Raw genomic sequence first — 21179 nt, forward strand, 5'->3', positions numbered from 1 at the left:
TGCCAGTACCAAGCTTTTTTGATTACTATGGCTTTAGAGTTTGAAATTTGTTCTTTCTGTTGAGGATTGTTTTTGCTATTTGGGGTCTTTTATTGTTCCATATGAATTTTGGATTGCCTCTTCTATTTCCTTGAAGAATGAGGTTGGAATTTTGATAGATATTGCATTGAATTTGTAGATAGCCTTGGGAAGTATTGCCATTTTCATGATGTTGATCTTTCCAATCCAGGAGCATGGGAGTTTTTGCCACTTTCTAAGTTCTGTTTTGATTTCCTTTTTCAAGTTTTTAAAGATTTCATCATAGAGGTCCTTCACTTCTTTAGTTAAGTTAATTCCTAGGTATTTTATTTTGTGGCCCAAAGTGTTTTTATTTGTATAATGTCCAGTTATAGGAGAATTTGTTTTATTTATGTATTTTAACAAATTAAATAACAAAGCCTCAAGAGAGCATAGCTCCCTGGTGCATAATCTTTTCCTTAGCCAGGAGTACATATTTAATTCCTTTGGGGAGCTTTAAAAAAAACTCAATGCTGAAAATGCTGAGCTTTTTCTCAAAGAATTGTTGTGAACTTGTAAGATTTCTATAAATCACTTAACTTTAAGTCCAAAGCATTGAGGCACAGCATAGAACAGTCATTGTGAATCTAACCTGTACACTAAATGATCATTTAAATATTAATTTAACTGTAAAAGAAACAGCCAATAGAATTAATATTCTATAATGAGGGGTATAGGGGATATATGTAGGAATTCATGTTTTTTAAGAAGTCTGTTTTGTAGGTAAGGTTAATTTTTTAAAACCTCTGTTTAGCCCATCCCCACAATACACATTTTCTTTGTAGTGGACCATTTATATTTAGACCCAAGTAAAGATTTCCTGCATTTTCTGAATAGTGAAGGCCTTTTCTTCTCTAAAAAATAAGAGACAAGAAATAAATTTGTTATTCTTTATTCTATCAAAAAAAAACATGTTTTAATGAAGTCATAATCTAAAGAACTGAAGCAAATAATTCATGCAGAAGGAGGTAATTTTTAATACAGTCTTTTCCTTGATGCAATACCTGATAAAAACACACATCTTAAAACATTTTTCTGGTATTATTATTATTTTTTATTGCTTCAGCTTTAATAGGTATCAATTCCCAAAGCAGAAGAACCATCTTCAGCGTTCTGCTGGAGGCTTGGGTCTCCCCAGGATGCACAGGATGGGTCAAGCGAGAGCAGAAAATGGCAGGGAATACACATTACCCTGCTGTGGCAACACTAACAAAAGAAGTTAATTTCCCATAACTTGATTCTATTTTATTTGCACTGTTGAAATATGGCTCCCAATATTTTTCTGTCAAGACTCTCAGTATTTACCCTGCCACCCACAGCTCCCTCGAACCCTATGCTTTCAAACATTTTACTGGCCGAACCGCATTTTATTGAGTAATAAAATTGGTTCGTTTTTTGTAAAAAAAAAAACATATGAAATTACTAATCTGATTCTTGTTATGTGCAAGATGAAATGACCAGTTTTTCCTACATATATAGATAGACATTTTTCTATATCTTTTTCCAAAACAAAGTATAAAATTTTTAATGAGAAAGTATATAAGCTGCATCCTGTCATTGTATAATTTGCCTTAAACCTTTCCAAACTTTGAAATTTTGCCATAGCTTCTCCCAATTCTGTTTGTACAAGCCTCATTAAGAGACATCTGAATGAGAAAATTCTGACTAATCTGAATTTCTCACCTCAAAGTAGGAACTATACTCCAGTGATAGAGAACTATAAATGATGCCATCAGAATACCAATGACTGTTGGCATCACCTTTAATCAACAATTCTTTTCACTATTAACATCAAGACTAAATCTATGTAACTGAATATAAAATAGGGTATCATAGTAATGCATCTTAAAAATATTCATGAGAATTTTGATTATTTCATGTCATGCTCCAAGTTAGATCAAGAAATAACTGGCATAAATTAGAATATTAGTAAATTCTTTGAGGTTTTCACATAAAATACTAATTAAATTCAATACTCTGAGCATCTAAGATATTGGAATCTGGGAAGATAAACATCACAGATGAATAGTCTTTTTCTTTTAGGAGCTCACAGTCAAAAGATTGCAGCTTCTGAGCATGACAGTGCATGTTCCTTTCATCTCCAAGAAGACTTATAGAAGCTTGATTGAAAAAAACTCTTAGAGACTATTTTTCTTATTATCCAAAATTACAGCTTGTGAACATAGAGAAACCTGTATAAGGCCATACAGCCAAGGCTGCATAGAGATGTTGTGGTTCTTCTCATAGATAATGCTTCATACTTCTCACTTCTTAAGCTTCCACTGACTGTAAATAGATTTGTAAAATGTTTAATGATGACCAGTGGGACCCGTGGCCCACCCCTGTAATCCTAGCTACTCAGGAGGTCGAGATCGGAGGATTGCAGTTCAAAGCCAGCCTGGGCAAGAAAGTCCGAGAGACTCTTATCTTCAGTTAACCACCTGAAAACCAGAAGAGGCACTGTGACTCAAGTGGTAGAGTGCTTGCCTTAAGCTGAATAGTTGAAGAACAGTGCCCAGGCCCAAAGTTCAAGCCCCACAACTGACAAAAAAAAAAAAGAAAGAAAAGAAAAGAAAAAATATTAATGATATAGTAAGGAGGAAAGTTATTTGGAATCATGCAGCATCTATTAGTAAAATAATTCTCTCTGCTACAATAGATAAACCCTCAAATTCCTGTAACTTCACTTCATTCAACAAAAGAAGGGAAAGGAGGAAAAGGTTTTCATAAGCGAGGCCCAATGCTAGCCTTCATTCTGTTGGCTAGAACTTGTTCACATGATCATGTTTTACTGCAAGGATACTAGAAACCACAGTGTAGGTATGCAGACAGAAATATGCATACACTGATTTTTTTTGGGGGGGTCCAGTCGTGGGGCCTGAACTCTGGGCCTGGGCACTGTCCCTCAGCTCTTCAGCTCAAGGCTAGCGCTCTACCACTTGAGCCACAGCGCCACTTCCGGCTTTTTTCTTTTTGCTTATGTGGTGCTGAGGAATCGAACCCAGGGCCTCAGGCATGCAAGGCAAGCGCTCTACCACTGAGCCACCTTCCCAGCCCCTGCATACACTGATTTTGAATAACTTGGTTTCATAAGAGGCTACAAAATGCATAGTAAAATTATGAAGGTGAGTGAGCTCAGAAAGGACTCGCTCTTTCTGATGAAGTCATTTTTTGTTGTTGTTGTTGTTTAAAAAGTGTTTCAGTGGTCTGACCTTGGGCCAGGCAGGGTCAGCATTTCTAGAGCAGGTCTATTTTGACCACCTTTAGAACTAAGCAGTTAGTGCTACTTCTGGAGTTGGCATGATTTTGTGAAAAGAACACTGACTTTGGAGTCATGTATCTTTGGGTTCAAATCCCTGGTTCATCACATATTTAACCTTGTGACTTTGGACCAAATTCAACTTCCTAATTGTCAAGTAGGGGCAGAAAGAATCCTAGACTTGCATTGAAAATCTACTTAAAATCGATCAGCAAACATTTATTGCGCACTTTCTATGTGTCAGATCCTGCAGAACACACTGGGGAAAACAGCTGGGACCAAAGGCACAAGGAGGCTTGGAACTGTGTATAGTCATTATCACTAGTAGGCGCCCAATAAATGCTAGTGCCCACGTTTCCTGAGATACCCTCTACTGCCCGCTCTGCAACTGGGTATCCTTCTTTTCCTTTCTTTTTCCTTTTTGTTCTTTTTTCCTTTACAGATCTACCTAGAAAAGCCATATACCTATACATTTTAGATTAAATTAGTAAATATTCATGTTTTTGTAAGATGCTTTAGGTCAAGTACAAATTGTTCTTATTGTTTGAAATTAGAATTACAGGGTGAAATGTTCATTTATATCTATGAAAGAACTTAAACTTGCAAGGGCTTAAACCATAATAATGCAACATAAATATTTGTTCAGTAGCAGAGAATCAAGGGAGAGAGCCCTCTTTAAGGCTAGTGGCCCTTGCATTGCTCAGCCTTTGGGATATATCAGAGGAAGAGGATTATCAGAGATATTGGATGGCTTCCGGAGAGCCAGAAGGCTGCAGAGGCCCCTCCCACTTGCTGATAGGTTATAAAGAGCCAGCATGAACCCCAAGAGAAGGGAGGTCACAATATGGCTGCCTTACCATCTGGGAAAACTCTCACATCTGCCTCTCCTTGACTTTTTTTCCTTTCAGCTCTTGTTTCACTATTTCTTATGATTTTGTTTTGTTTGATGATCTATGTTTTACTTTATTGCTTTAGTCTTTGTTTGTTTGTTTTTGTCAGTCGTGGGGCCTGAACTCTGGACCTGGGCACTGTCCCTCAGCTCTTCAGATCAAGGCTAGTGCTCTACCACTTGAGCCACAGCACCACTTCCGGTTCTGTTTATGTGGTGCTGAGGAATCAAACCCAGGGCCTCATGCATGCAAGGCAAACACTCTACCACTGAGCCACCTTCCCAGCCCTCTTGCTTTATTCTTACTACAAAGATATTTTATTTCCTTCTATTCTTTCATCTGTTAATCTTAAATACAAATAGGATGGCAGGAGGGAAAGCAATTCATGAGGATATTATATATTCAAACCAAGAGAACACACATCATCTTAACTCCAATCATTTTTTTGTGCTTCAAACCACTGCCAACTCCATCAGGCAACAGAGAGGCTGAAGATATAGGCCTAAGGTCAAATCCACCCAGGTTCCAGTATGATACTGCTTCTCTCTGTGTGACCTCTCCTAGTTTTCCCTTGACCTCTCCTAGTTTTCCCTTGACCTCTCCTAGTTTTCCCTTGACCTCTCCTAGTTTTCCCTTTCTTAACATTAGTCTCTTTCTTTGTGAAGTGGAAATGGTTGTTATTTATTTCTATACTATCATGGTTAAAAGAAATAGTACCGCCAGATATCACCCATAATTCCAGATACTCAGGGAGGCCAACATCTGAGTATCATGCTTCAAAACCAACCTTGGCAGGAAAGTCCATGAGACTCTTCAGTTAATCACTAAAAGGCCAAAATGGAACTGTGGCTCAAATGATAGAGTGCTAGCCTTGAGTACAAACGTTCAGGGACAGCACTCAAGCCCTGAGTTCAAGGCCCAGGAGCAGCCAGCACAGAAAAAGAAAAACAGTACACTATGCTTAGCAATTTGGCTAGAATATAGCAAACCCCCAAAAATGAATGGTACATGCTGTCATCATGATCCACATCACTATATGCGCAGGCCAGTAACACCAGCCCTGCCAGGAAAGCTTAAAAGAAGTCGTCTTGTTATCTTGCTTCAAACACATTAGAGGGTGAATTTATGCTCCCCATTAGCCAAATGCCATCACAACCCACTCCATGGTCCAAGGGTAACATACTAATAAAGTGTCACAACGCCAATTCAGAAATGAGTCTTTTCATTCCAATTTCCAAGCTGATGCTTGAGGATTATCCGTTACTTTTAAATATCCCTTGGTGTGTTTATGCAGATGACACCCTTGAAAGCCAATGGTAACGTTTCTGGGAGTCTTAACTGATGCTGGGTCTCCACAGGCCTGCATTTCATTGCTCCAGCTCTTAGGAGAGTTCAGGCTGGGATTGGCTGGTTGATGTGTGTTTTCAGGCAGAGCAGGGTATCTATTATGGGCTGTGCCCTTTTCCAGCAGACAGGGTAAAGCATATTTACTTAATAGAAGCCTGTGTTAGAGTCCAGGTTTCCAAGATTAAGAATTCTCTGCTTCCTGACCCTGTCAAACCTCATCACTTCACAAGAATTTTCCATGTGCCACAAATCAGTTGAATGAAGGTCTTTGGTCTTGACATGCACTAGACCAGAGGACAAAATATAAATTGGCTAGCGTACGGGGCTCCTGGACCTGGACAGTATGGCTCAATCTGTTGATAACTTCATCAAACTCACTTCCTAATCTGCTCTTTTCTTCCCCCCCTTCTTTTCCTTCTCCCTCTCCCTCTCCCTCTCTTGCTCCTCATCTCTCTCCTTCCCCCTCTCTCCCCATCACCTCTCTCCCTCTTCCTCTCTCTCACACCATCCCTACTTTCCCCTTCAATCCCCTTTTTCCTCTCCTCTCCCCTTTCCTTTTCTCTTCTTCTCTCTTCTCTCCTCCCCACATTCATCCAGGCCACAACCCATTGACAGAGTTGCTCATCCTCTTACAGAATGCCTTTGTTTGTTATTCCCAGGGGTGCACTATTAAATCCGACAGTTAATGAGACCAGCACAGGAATTCTCTGAGTATTTCAGCCCAATAGTATCTTTTTCTAAATACCCACATACTGTCTTAATTCTGAGAACAACTTAGAAACACAGAGGGTGTGAGTGGCTAGTTCCAAGAGCAAGGAAGTCACTTGTAGATGCTCCACCTTTACCCAGCTTTACCCCAGACAGCACTCACTCCAGCCCACTTGGGATGATCTAGGCTTGATATTTCTTATAGCTGTCCTAGTGGCTTTGATCAACTCTTCTTCACCCTCTATTTCTTTTTCTATTGATGAGGTGGTTGAACTGGTATAGCCCTAAGATTCCTATTACTCCTCACTATTATCTGAATTTTACTCCTCAGATCCCATTGCCCAAAGGAGCTAATTTGCCTCTGGCAGTGGGCATGGAATAATTCTGAGCATCAGTTTTCCACACATGTCCTCAGCTGGCAGTCAGAAAAAGAAAGTCTGGTGAATGAGGTGAAGTGATTCATAAAGTCACGTGGTATGGGTTAACCCAGGTCTCTTCCTCTGTTTTGCATCATCATGAGCTGGCATAAGGAAGACCAAAACCTTGCAGTCTAAACCTCGAAATGGGAAGAACTTACTCTGTAGCTCATCCCCTTCCTGGTTCGGGTTGGGGGGAGGGGAGGTTGAGTTTTTTAGTGTTTATTTTCTGCTTATGCATCTCTCCTTCGTTTTCTCACACAGCATGTCCCCAAACTTGTATCTTAGCTGTTGAGGAGAGACCATAGCCTTAGACTTCAGATGATTGCTAACACACGGCTCCCATCCTTTCAAACCCTACAGTCAATATTAGCAATAACGGGAAATGAAAATATGGCTTGTTTAACATACATGAAGAAGTTTCTTTCTTTTTTTGTTGATTCTAAGGCTTGAACTCATTTCCGTGAAGGTTAGTGCTCTACTACTTTGAGCCATAACACCACTTCCAATTTTATGGTGGTTAATCTGAGATAAGAGTATCATGGACTTTCCTGCCTGGGATGGCTTTGAACCATGATCCCCAGATCTCAGTCTCCTGAGTAACTAGGATTACAAGTGTGAGCTACAGGTACCCCAGCGTGAAGTTTCACAGAGTGTTTCTTCCCTTGCTGGAGAGTAAGCGCTATCTATACCAAATGCAAATCATTGTTGGCAAGAAGAAAAGCATCCATAATTATATTCCACTGGTACCATAGCACATATGTATCATATGTGTGTGTGTGTGTATGTATGTATGATTTTTGAAGCAAGCCATGCTTCCATACAAATTCCTCCATTTTTCCCATCTACTAAAAAATGTGTCTATATTATTATGACACCCTCACTAAAAATTCCATTGATCAGACTTGACTTTAGATTACATTAGAGAGTTATTTCAAATACAAGTGTTCCTGGTCTGGGAATGTGCCTTTAGTGGTAGAGTGCTTGCCTAGTATACATGAAGCTCTGGGTTCAATTCCTCAGTACCACAAAAACAGAAAAAGCCAAAAGTGGTGCTGTGGCTCAAGTGGTAGAGTGCTAGCCTTGAGCAAAAGAAGCTCTGGGACAGTGCCTAGGCCCTGATTTCAAGCCCCAGGACTGGCAACAAAACGAACACAAATGTTCCTGCTAGCACCAAATCCACCATTCATATCTTTGTATGTATTAATCCTATCAGACGTTCCCTCCTGGCATCGGTTAACTGGTTGGTAGGAAGAAAATGATAGCAAGCATAGAAGGGAAACAGCCTTAAAATCAGAACTATGAAAACTTCACCTCACAATTTTTGCCAAAGTCAGGCTTTCTCAATACCGGCTATACTATACCCCCTTATTACCAGCTTCACACAAACCCCTGCCACGTGGTGATCTCCAAACCCATCTTTAAACACTGCCAATTGCAAGGATCCTCACCTAGGGGCAGCCCCATGGGACACGTGGCAACATCATTTCATATCTGTATCCTTCTTTAAGCCAATATTTGTGAATCTACCAAATCACCCTCCCAGAAATGGGAGAAATGGGATTGTTCTTCCAGAGTGGCTTCATCCTTCCCCATTTCTCATTCTTCAAGCCAATACACCTTCCCCTCTCTCCGGACCCCTCCCCCTCCCAATTGGCACAGCTGTTTATAGGCTCCCCCAGGATACAAACAGCCCATTCTGCACCATGCAGCAAATTGGGTGATTTTGTAATGCCTTCCACTTGCTGCATCACCCTAAGTAAACACAGCGGGGAGATGACACGAAGCAAGCTGGCCACGGCCAGGCTGGAGAGCATGTGGGCAGCACAGCCTAGATAGTTCATTCTCTCTGCAGAAGCCATCATCTGTAGACGCCCTGTAGACATACGCCACAATGAACAGGATAATTACTAGCAGCATAATGTTTCTTCTTTAGGCTACAATTTGCACAGAAAATATCTCAGGCCAGAATTTCATATAGCTGGAATGCTTGTTATCCAAACCTGAGATTCTTTTTTCCCCATAAAAATCAAGTCCTGGGGAGGGGAGGAGGATTTGAGTTAGAAGCATCTGTTTTATTACCTGCTCTGTAGATAGCTATTTTTATTAAAGGAAAAAAATCAGGTCCTTCATGTTCCTATGCATCAATGTTTGATTCAATCTGTTGGTATCTGACAAGCTTGTTCATTTGGACGTAAGGCTTTAAATATATGTCTAAAGAAATAGGCCCCTTGACTCCATTCTTTCTTTGTGCAGACATTTTTCTTTCCTGAGGAAATAGATAAACTCCTCTCATAGCTCATGTGGATTACAGATGCCATCAAGCATCTGCCCTGTCCTGAAGAGGATACCAGACCCAGCTCTGCCCCTTACTAGCTTGGGGACTGAGGGAATGCTTGCTTCTCTAGGCTTCAGCTGCATCCCCCGTGGAGAGGAGTGGAATGAGGGAAGCAGCTTCCTGCTACTGCTGGTCACTTGGGGCACATCTTTAGCTTTCTCCATAGGTCAACTGGGTTTAGCAGTAGCCTCTCCCTCTCCTCACTGGAACAGGAAGTTAAGACAACATGGTCTATGCCAGATCTGGCCAGGGGCAGGGTTAGCCATGAGGGTTAGCTCCCAGCATCCTACTCACGAATGAAATTATCCTTCTTTCAGTGCTAAATTACTTTGTGACTTTTTAACTTCCAAAAGAGGCAGCCAGAAAACAAAATCAGTGCTCCATGATGTTATCTGGTTGTTTGTGTTTGTTGTTGTTTTCCCAAGTTCTTTGGCTACTTGAAAGCAAAGCCCACCTTAAACATACCACCACCACCAGCAGCAGCAGCAGCCACAGTGGCAGCCAGTGTGAGATGCAGAATCTTTCCAGACACAGCTGTCTCTGGTTTGGTAAATTTACTGGAAGAAAAAATAAACACTTTTAATTAGAAAAACAACTCCTACTGTTTGAGGTATAGAGTGGAAAATGTCCGAATTTGAAAAACCATGGAAACGGAGCAATAAATCTTTCTGTATAATGGAGAAACATATGCCTGCAACTACGGAGTCATGAGACTACCAATCCCAAGATCCATCCCAGCTCCTCCCTCAGCTGGGTGACTTCAAACGAGAATGTGACCTTCTATTTTCGTTATTTCAAACTTCTCACTCTGTATTTTAGTCCAGGGAATCTAGTCCTTTTGCTGTGATGATGATCTAAGTCACTGGGTCTTGGCTCCCCAAAAGGAAGAGGTGTAACATGGCTGTCTTGACCAACTTTGCTCAAGGCTAGCGCTCTACCACTTGAGACACAGCACCACTTCCAGCTTTTTCTAAGAAATTTATTGGAAATAAGAGTCTCACAGACTTTTCTGTCAAGGCTGGCTTCGAACCACAATCCTCAGATCTCAGCCTCCTGAGTAGCTAGGATCACAGGCATGAGTCACCAGTGCGCAGCCTGGGTTTGGCTCTTGACCTTGCCATTTATCTACTGTGTCCTCCAGCAAGGGTTGAACCTGCCTATGCCCCTAACATCCTCAGGAAAATGAGGCTAAGCATTCTAGAGTTACCATAAAGATTAAGTGGAAAGTGCTCCAAATGAGTGGTTGGCACAGTCATTTTACATAAAATATTAGCTGTTGCTTTTTATTATTTTGCTGAATGTCTCTGGCAAGAGAAACCTACCAAAAAAATTTATAATCAGAAATCTTGGTGTTTGGATTTTCCCATGTCATGAAATAAGCTAACCATTTGGGAAATAAGGACAATTAAAGCACCTCCCTTTTCTTATTTGGTATATAATTTCCTTAAGTTGCAACTCATTAAATAGTACATCCCCCTCCAAACAGGAATAATTCATGTCTTATCTCTATATTAGATATGATATTATAATAAGTAATAGTAAATGCTAAGTCCCACCACCAAAGTTTAAATTAGGAAAACACACAGTTAACAAATTCAGTGTACTTGATATAGAAACTACCAAAGAGATATCAGACTCAAGTGCGGCCATAAGTGCCGTGCAGATCTTATTAAAATGACAGGCTAGTTCTGGACCAAACTTGTTTTGGACAAGCTCCCAGGTGATGCTGATACTGTAGGTCTTTGAAGACTTTGAGTAATAGGGCTTAGATATTTGCTACCTTTGAGGGTGTTAGGGGCAGCTGATCCTGGTTGGAGGTGGGCAGGTTGGAAAGGGGGCAGGCTGTAGGAACTCATCGCCCAGCCCCCACTCCACCTTCAGGTTCACCAACTCTAAGGCAATTGCAAAGCCAAAAAGGGCAGAAGAAAGACTTGACATTTTCTGTCTCCATTTCCCTATACTGTAAAAGCATCACAGAACAGCAACTGGACCCACCTCAAGTGCTAAATTATCTTTCACAACACAGGTAGGTCAGAACAATTTGCTTTTCCCCTCTAGGCACGTTTATTTGTTGTTGGTTGTGTTTTATGTTTGGCAGGGTTTGAATTCAGAGCCTCACACTTAACTTGGCTTGCTTGCTCTGCTGGAGCGCTTTTGGAGATGGTATCTTGCAGGCTTTTCTGCCCAGGCTGGCTTCAAACTTAGATCCTTTGGGTCTTGGCCTCCTCAGTAGCTAGAATTATAGGCATGAATCACTAGCTTCTGGCTATTTGTTTCTTAAGACAGCATCTTTGTACATACCCTCAAAAGGCTTTGAATTTGATTATAGGCATGTACCACAATGTCAAACCTCTTCCCTCTAGTTCTATTATTTGGATAGCATATGGGAGGTAAAGACTCTAAAGCAGATGGCTTAAGAGATAATAGATACCCAGATAATTGTGTTATTACCACTAGGGCCCATTTAATGAAATATATATTTTGTATGTTTTACTTTGAGGTCCTGAAAACTTCCCCCAAAGTCCCTACTTCCAAAAAGTCTTCAGATCTCAAAGTCTTGCCTGAAGTCACAGTCTAAAATAAGAGAAATGCTTACCATGGCAGAACCCCTTCCCTAACAAAACTTCCCTGGGTCCAAATGTTCCCAAAATGACTAGAACATCTTCACTGACCTTAATCCTAATTACTTATTTTTAGAAATAGAAAAATATAGTGAAATACTATGAAAACCCTCCGGGTAGAGGGCAACCGATAGGCCTATTTGTCACGTTGTTAACACCACACGTACTTTTGTCCGTTTTGCTAATCCCTAAGTGAAACTTAAATGAATAGGTGTGTCTGTTACCACGTGCTGAGACTCCTCTTCCCCCTAGTGGGATGTAGAAAATCGATCCGATTCCTCATCACAATTGTGCAGTTTACTTGAAAAGTTCTGTTTGTTGTTTATCCATAAATTATATCCCAGTCCAGTTTCCAAAGTTAGTAAAGATTCACATGTATTTCCTGCTTTGGGAAAGGTGAGTTTGCATTTGAGAACTTAAACAGAGCCAGCATTAGAGGCTACTTTATACTTTCTTTCAAAAACACTGGTTGCAACTTGTGAGCAGTAATGGAAGAAACTTGGGTGGACATTGCCCAAAAACAATGTACTCATTACCCGACTGATGAAATGGTAGCCCCACTGTACAACATATTAATAGTGATAATAATTATTTTTTAATGCTGGTTGCAACCAACAACAAAGAAAAGCATTATGCTTTGAACCTCCACAAAGGAGAATCTATCTAATCCTGGCAGGAAACATCTGTTCCCTTTTATATGCATTTGTGGCTCTTTAATATGAATGTTTCTGAACAGCTGTTGCTTTTCTAATCTCCTAAATGGAATCACTGTGGCCCTTAGAGTAATTACCTCAAAGTTTGAGTCATTTAACCTCAGGATTCTCTGATCAAATCCAGTATAAGTTATAGAAAATCAAATGACCATTCCATTGTGTGCTCAAGAGAAGATTCTGTATTTGAAGCCTCTGGTCAGTGCCTCCAGCAGCCAGGTAGTTATCCTATAGGCAAATAATTGTAAGGTGTTGCTTATAAATCTCATCAAGGAAGGTGTCTCTACCATCTTTGATATATGGAGTGGTTTTTTTGTTTTTTGGTTGTTGTTTTTTTTAACAATTTCAGACTCTATGTTAAAATATATATATATCCCACGCAAATGTTCTAAGCACAAACTTTTTTAAACTGTCCATGGGTTTTCACTTATTATCAAGAGATTATCATTGTCGTTTCTGGTTTCAGAATAATTATTCGAGGTTTCTATATCCGTGGTGATTGTTTTTCATTAGAAAGTGATTGCCTAATGGAATACACAGGAAAACCAGAGAACTGGGAACAGCCAGATAAGGAAAAGATTTGTCTCTTAGCAGCTCCAAAATCTCACTCACTTAATGGACTGGAGTCCCTGCCAATGAAATAAGAGAAACCCTATGTGATAGCAAACTAAAATTCACTGTACATACGCATAGAAAAGTCCAGTCTCAACAGGAGGGAAAGTTAATAGTCAGGTGCTCAGTAAAAGAAAGACAAAACCATATAGCAATGGAAAGCAGCCTAGCTGACACAGAGACCGTAGTTTTGCAAGACTTCATTTACAAGAGGATATTTTGAGGGCACCTTCAGCAAAGGCTGACCAAGGGCCTCCATCAACTCACACTGCTGAAGTCTCAGGAGAGCAGCTGCAGCTATATTGTTGAGATGGAGTGTTTGAGCACAGTGCTGGCCCCCAGCACTCAATCCCTTCAGTACACATCTTTTTCTAATCTCTACTTGAACAAAGGAGTTGCCATCCAACAAAGCAGTTCATGAGTACACTGCATCTTGATCAGTGTCACTTCTTCCGACATTCTCACCTCCACCTCCAAACCACCCTTTCTCTTGTTCTTGATTTTGTAGTGTGCACAATGAATTCTCCCCCCAACCCCACACCTCCTCTTCATTTGGGTACCCCTCTCCTTTGGCCCCACCCACCACCTCCTTGCAACTATTCATTCCCTGGCGTCTGTTTTGTTGGGCTTTGAGTTTGTCTTTCAAAGGAATTACACAGAGTTCTCCCTAGAGTCTGCCATGTTTTAGTTAATAACCTTTGTAACCCCTTCTGCATCTACCCAACTGTGTTTGCTTAATAGATGTATAGACTAGGTCTAGATGCATGATATCATTCGTCCTACACTATGAATAAAGCTGAACTTTTTAAAATAATTGCTACGGAAATAAAACTTTTTCTTCACCTTTCTTTAGAGACCTCTGCACGAACTCTTGAAGTAGCCCCTTAGAAAGTGGGGGAAGTGAAGAAGATTTTGAGGAAATAGAATGAGGACTAAGGGCAGATAACGAGAAAAAAGGCACTTACTGAACAGTGACAAGACAGAGAAGACATAGGGAGGTGTTCGCACCAACTGCTGCTTCCTGCAGGATTACGCGGGAGAGGAAGCAAGATTAGTAGAGCTGCCACATTTAGTTTGAGTACACTCAGGCAATGAGCTTTCATGAATATACCAGGTTCCAAGTTAGTGCTCGGCTTAAACCTAAATAAGCCAAGGTCACAGCTATTCAGGAACTTATAAGTCTAAATGGGTGAATTCATAATTATAGTATACCACAACACATCCTAAGTAGAAACAAGAATCTTATTTCTAGCCCTACCCACCCTACAACACATACCTATTTCTTCATTGTTTGAGAGAAATTGTCCCTCTTTCTTTGGTATAGCTATCACAGTTAGATGAGATACTTTAGGAAAATTGCTTGGGATGCTACCTGTCATGCAGTATATGCTAAATAAATAGTAATGTGCATTTATAGTATATAGCATAAAATGAGTGCTTGGTGATTTTTAGCTTACACCAATATTATTTATTAAAGTGATTTATATACAATATGGTTTTCTTCTTCATCTTTGTACAAATTCCTTTAGAAGTAGCCTCCTTTCAAGTTGTGACCCTGGACTTTAGAATGTACTCTAAAATGGCCAGAACTTTCTACTCCACTATGCAAGTCTAAATTATGGAGAATGTCAAAGTAGTATCTTATCCCAATCTCAAGGTCCAAATGTCCACACTTGAATTACTAGCATACATACATACACAAGGACGATCTTAGAAACAGTACACAATTGTATGTTGTTGGAACAAATAATGGTTTGGATTTTTTTTTGCTAGTCCTGGGGCTCGAACTCAAGGCCTGGGTACTGTCCCTGAGCGTCTTTTGCTCATGGCTAGCACTCTACCACTTGAGCCACAGAACCACTTCTGGCTTTTTCTGTTTATATGGTACTGAGGAATTGAACCCAGGGCTTCATGCATGCAAAGCAAGCACTCTACCACTAAGCCGCATTCCCAGCCCCCAAATAATGATTTCCTAACACAGGAAAACATCACGGATTTGCATAGTAAGGGGTAGCTGTATGGGTTGTACCTAAAACTAACCTGGGAAAATCCAGAAAAACAGTTATCCAATAAATCTCCTGTCTCTCACTCTCTCAACAATGTTTTGCTATATGCCACAAGCTGGTATAAAACTTACAGTATTCCTAATTCACATTCTTACATGTTGGGATTAACAGTTTTATGCCACCATTCACTCACTGCTGACACGTATATAAGAAAGGCCAGGAAACCCCAACTTACTCAGCTGGCTGTTTTTAACCAATTTATCATAACCCATCTTCCTTTGCTTTTGCTCTTTTGAAAGGGGCTGGCTCCTTTTGTGTCCTGAAATACTTGAATATTTTTAGTATAATTTTCCCTCTTTGATGGACAGATTTATTTTCTATCATCCATAGTGAAATCTCCAGGGATAGAACATAGGCAATTAGGTTAATGAGGTTTTTGTTTTTCTCCTTTGCAAAAGATGCTTTAGATCAGTGTTTTGACATTCAAAGCCAATAGAATGATGGTTATCAAATGCAAAAAAAAAACAATCCTTTATGTCTAAATTCCCTGAAACATACAGATTGATCTGTAGCTAGTTAATTTAGCAGCAGGTCACATGCCCATGTAGATATTTTCTACTTAACAATTTTTCATCATAACTGGCATGAAATTGATTGTCTTGGTAGCTAGAATATGAAGAGTTAAAAGCCAAATGTTAGCCAGACAGCAGTAGCTCATGCCTATAATCCTAGCTTCTTAGGAGGCTGTTCCTGAGAACTGCAGGTTCAAAGAAATATGATTAAGAGATTGTGTGGCTAAGAAAATATGATCATTTCTAGAGTCCCCTATTTAAAAAATCATACATTTCTATTCTGTGCAATATTTCCCAGATAATGCTAAAATCAGATTTTTTCGAATAAACTACTATTTTCATCCTACCTGGAACCCACAAGAGAACATTACATCTGACTTTTAATGTTTCAGTTAGAAGACCCTCCCAGAATAGCTGATGGCTTTTTGAATGACAATGCAAATTTACTCTGAACCTATTTAAAACATTAAAGCCTGATGAGGGTGCCTACATATCCAACACCTGACAATAATTTTCTTAAACATATCTTAACCTGTGAATCCCAAACTGTTGGTTATCAAAGTCACCTGGAGAACACCTACCCAAGCCCCAGCCTAATTCAAAAGTCTAGTCTTCTGGGTGTTTCATAGCTCCTCAGGAGATTCTGATACACACCAACAGTTGAGAATTGCAGATTTGCTCTTTAGGATATTTTCTAAAAAGAAACACCCTATAGCCCTGAGCTTTGACATAGTAATGGCAAACATTCTTGAGAATAACTATTGCCAACCCTATGAACATGGTGGTCACATGGGCTTCTCACTATTGACAGCACACCCAGTAGGTATATGCTAAAGGGCCTGGTGTAATGGGTGTCTCAATCTTCCTTGGGAATGGAATAGAAATTGCTTATCCCTACCATCCTCCTGTTATTGATAAGAATCAAGAATCCTTTTAAAACTGTTAAGATTTCCCATAACCCACTCAGGACTTTTCAGCCTCCATTTCCCAGCCTTGCTCCAACCAGTCCACTTGCCAGTTAAGCAAATGAATATCATTATTGTGAAGGTGGTTGCAGACAGTGATTATGGGCTTGTAAATGCCTCCTGTGAATGCAGCCCTTTTCCCAATCTATCTCAAGTGCTTAGAAAAGTGGAAGGCAATCTTATCCGTTCCCTCACCCCAAACAGAGTCTTATAAGAAGCCCCTTTTTGCTGGTCCAATGGACATGCCCAGAAAACCTTAACAGGCTGTGCTATAAGGCAGAGTGTTCATTGGGTCCGGTGCCTTTCACTTTTCATCAAAGCCCTGTTTCACTAGGGAGCAGAGACTGCCCAGTTTGGCTATATTTTTTCATTTCTGTTGGCACTAGGAAATTAGTACTAATTTTTTTTAGAATTTCTGCAGAGAGAAAAAAATTGAAAAAGTGTCAGGCTTTCTAAAATACCATGAGAACTTCAACATTTAAATTGAACTTTACAGGATACAATTTGCTGTTGATTTAGCTTCTGAAAATCTAGTAGGTACTGTTGAAATATGCACGGGTATTTTTTTTTAATTTCTGTAGAAATAAAATGTATCTCAGGCCCAGAATTAAGCCTTGCATTCAGTCACTTTTTATTTAGTTCATGAAAACCTTAAATTCTCATAATGCTTGAATGGGTTCTACTTGGATATGTTTGGTTTGAAATACAATGCAATCCACCAAGGCCTCCAACCATTGTTTTCTTTTCATGGAGGGTGCGAAAAAATGACTATAATTGCATTAGTGGCTGACTTGGTTGAACCATGGAACTGAGGCCGGATCTTTCTGGTTCACCATGCTGTCAATAATGTTCTATAAACACTGAGAAGTACCCATATTTATTTCACTTACCTAATAACAATGTCTCTTGGGGCCCTTGCCATACAGTGAATCCTCAGAACTCTTCTCTGGATAAGATCAACGGTTATATCCCCCAAGTAGCACAGTGTTGATTTTTGTAAAGGAGACTTTGCTTATGAGCCCATATTAAACTAGTTCCAGCTTTGCATTTCTATTTATGAAGAAATTTCTATTTAACAAAGAAAACATGTACTGATTAGCACATTGTTGTTGTTCAGTCTTCCCTAAAGTGGAAGTAGAAAGTACGTGGGCCTCAAGAGTAACGTAAAGACTCTGGAGTGGAACCATAACTTCCAAAAGTAACGGATGGTAGTTTACACCTTTAGAGAAAACATGCAAGCAACCTCAATTGAAAATGTCAGAGAGGGACCTTATATAAAGCTAAACTAGATGTAGTTTGTGTTCCTCATTTGATACTCCTTTTAAATGTCTGAAAATTCCCAGGTCAGGGTGGACTTAACTATAAGCATCGGGATATGGACATTCATAGCTTTTTGGTGATTTTAGCTGAAAGAAATCTACACTGATGATAGACTTTCAGTTATTGTATGGCCACTTGAACCAGGAGGACTCTATATAGTTTCCCAATTTTGACAGGCAGTTGCTAAGAACTTCAGGAAATAAGGATAGCCATATATTTCAATTTTTAATGTATATGCATGAGCATATATGCACATAAATTTTCTTTCTGATTATTCCCTGTAAAGACATAAACAAGTAAAATTTGCCACTAAGGAGATAGATAGAAAACATTTTTCATGTTCTTGATACTTTGCCCATTTTCTAGATGACAGACTTTCAAATTTCTATACACTGAATATAAAAAATATAATATACATAAAGAAGCTGCTGGTACCCAAGCCAAAGAGATTTGGGACTCATTCGTTCTATTATGCTTCTTAATTTACCATCCAGCTACAGTATTACCTGCTTTCCTTCATCTGATCTCACTGCCAGCTTGGAACTACATTGAAACCATTCACAAAACTCGTTTTTAAGATTTTGTTTCTTGAGTTTGGAGGAGAGGATGTTTGTTTGGTTTTGTCTATATTTTTTATTAGGGGATTTTGTAGAAGGTTGTGGGAACCAAGTTGTCACTTACTGTGTGGCCATGTGAGTGTATTCTACTTAAGTACCTGGGTGTCCTTCAGGTCAGCCTATGATAAAACCCAAGTCAAACAAGGCTGAATCCCAGATGTTTTACGTCCTAAGGATCTAACCTAAGGTCATGGCCAGCCTTGCCTCTCAAAGACCTCACATGGTCATCTAAGCAGTGACATAAACCAGTATCACCTTGCTCTTGGGCCATTGTTGCAGGCAGGGTATTGGTGAAATATAGCCATGGAGGACTAAAATCTTTCTGGAGACTGAAGGTAAAGGGAGTGTTTTGATGACTCCCAACACGCAGTTCATCTACTGTGAGTGACGGAGCCTGCATCTCATCACTGCTGTCAGAAAGAGGGCAGGGGAATGCTGTCAGCCCCAAAGGACCAAGCAACAGCCTGCCCTTCAGAACTCGGCATCTCTGCAAAACCTTGACAATGCCAACAGCTCATCACCTCATGTTTTTCAACCCATGCAGAAAATGGCCTTCCAGCCTGGGACAAACCGAAACACTGTCCAGACCGGGAAGAGGACTGGAAGCTAGTAGGAATGTCTGAAGCCTGCCTGCATAGGAAGAGCCATGCAGAGAGGCGCAGCACACTGAAGAATGAGCAATCCTCACCACACCTCATTCAGGCCGCTTGGACAAACTCCATCTTCCATCTGGACCATGACGATGTGAACGATCAGAGCGTCTCCAGCGCCCAGACCTTCCAAACAGAGGAGAAGAAATGTAAAGGTAACCAGATTTTTAAATTATCACCTGTTTGCACTAGGTGGAAAAAAAAATATCTCTGTGGTAACTGTGTACTCTGTTTCTTCAGTGTGTGGTATCCATGTGTTTTCTTCAACTGTTCTGTTAGGAGGTTTCTTTATCTTCAACTTTTCTCTTAAACATAAACAAGTAGGATCCAGAAGAGAGCAGTTAATTTTAGTTTCACATTGTGTTGGGACACTTGGAGCAAAAACATGGCTTATTTCTTTAATTAGCAGAAGGGCTGTTAGTTTTGGCTTTAATTCTATTTTTAGATCTGAGTAGAAACAGACATTGTTGTATATGCAGCTACTTGCTCAGAAGGGAGTGTGTAAATGTATTCACATGTTCCTTTTTAGGCTTGTGCCAGCAGCTAGACAGATTACCTACCTCTTACCTAAACAGAAAAATGGGTGCTCAGAAAAGAGGTTTTAAGTTGTTGTCTTTTACTCATTAAATCCGTGTGTCATTATACTGAATGGGAGAGATTATGGTGTTAAGAGGTTGTCACCTCAGAGGAAGAAAAAAGTTGAACTGGTCTAAATTCCTGGTTGTCTGAGATTTAGCAGTTCCTCACCTCGAGTGGCCCTCCACCCCAACAGATGTCCTGGTGCTGATCGCTTTATGGTTTTAGGGCTTCCCAAAAAAAATGTGTTTCCCAAATCAATTTGTGTCTTCAGCATCTAGATTCCTGTCACTTCCCCTCTTTTCTGATTTAGAGTATAAAAACTGATATATTTAGTTTTTGTTGAGTACTTCTACGTATGAGAGAGGTTAAGTTGTATACTTTAAAAATCATGTCATCATATACCTAAAATTCACCCAGTCATCTACCAATGTATAATAATGAAAATTTGTCAACTGCCAAGTGTGAGCTATGAAGAACTTTTTACCTTGAACATAAATGCAAAATTGTTTGTCATTCTTGCAAAAGGGTGGTCTTTGGTTTTTCTGAAAATACTTTAAAGCTCTTTGTAACTACCAGTTTACCTGGAAAATTAAGTGTACAGATGGTTTGAATTGAAAATAGGGTATCTGACTGTTATGGTTAATGAGAGCTCTGAGCAGTCAAAATTAGAGATGGTCCCCTTAGAAAGTTTTGTGTTTGAACCATCATATTTATTGTTAAGAGATTTGAAATTTTGAAAGGGATAATAAAAAGAGCAAAATAGTATCTCAAAGGAATCAAAGTGTAGGATTGGTTTCTGTGGGTGTGAGTATGCCTATCTTTGTTTGAAAAATCATTGAGAGTTAACACTAGTGAGCAAATTTTAACAGATCTTCAAGTTTTATAGGCAATATTAAAACCTTATCTGTCTTTGGTTCATAGTCAAATGCCAACAAGAAGCTCCAAATGCTCTTGTGATTTAAGAAGTACTCTCATGAATTAAGGTTGATTCACTCATAACTGATACCCACATTCATTCATAACATCTACTTCTCATTAACGAGAAGTACTGGCCTGGAGTTCCTAGAGTTTCCAACATTATACTTTCAGTTTGTTGGTGTGCCTTAAAAATGAGAGGAAGCTAGCATGGTTCCATACAAGGTAGTCCCAGCATTTAAGAGGCTAAAGTCAGAAGATTTCTAGTGCAAGGCCAACCCCGGTGACATAGCAAGATCTTGTCAAAAACTAAAGGGAGAGGGCCAAGAGGAAACAGTCTGAGTGCAAAACCTAAAAAGTATAGAATAGTAGCTAAGACCACATTTTTTTAAGATATTGGCATATTATGCATAGGATTTCCCTTTCTGTCCTTGAGCAAACTGGCAAGATAGTTGATAAAACGAAATCAAATACTGTATGTAAGCATTTGACATTGACATGTCCTCTAAATTTAGTGTCCTCTAAATACCAACTGGCATTTTCTATGATTACTGTTATTGGCTATGAATCCTTAAGTCACGTGTATCTTTCTGTCCA

The 21179-nt window shown here is 39.8% G+C and overlaps 1 protein-coding gene across 2 annotated transcripts in view; it reads left to right on the plus strand.

Annotated features, from left to right (window-relative positions):
* The window catches only part of Thrb (thyroid hormone receptor, beta), a 371662-nt gene that overhangs the window by 275100 nt on the left and 75383 nt on the right, over positions 1-21179 (plus strand). For both annotated transcript variants that reach the window (XM_013010545.1, XM_013010546.1), the window contains exon 4: positions 18983-19243. In XM_013010545.1, the coding sequence (XP_012865999.1) occupies positions 18983-19243 (261 nt within the window). The remainder of the gene's footprint in view (positions 1-18982; positions 19244-21179) is intronic.

The sequence above is a fragment of the Dipodomys ordii genome, unplaced genomic scaffold (assembly GCF_000151885.1).
Source record: "Dipodomys ordii isolate 6190 unplaced genomic scaffold, Dord_2.0 Scaffold12, whole genome shotgun sequence".
Taxonomy (NCBI): domain Eukaryota; kingdom Metazoa; phylum Chordata; class Mammalia; order Rodentia; family Heteromyidae; genus Dipodomys; species Dipodomys ordii.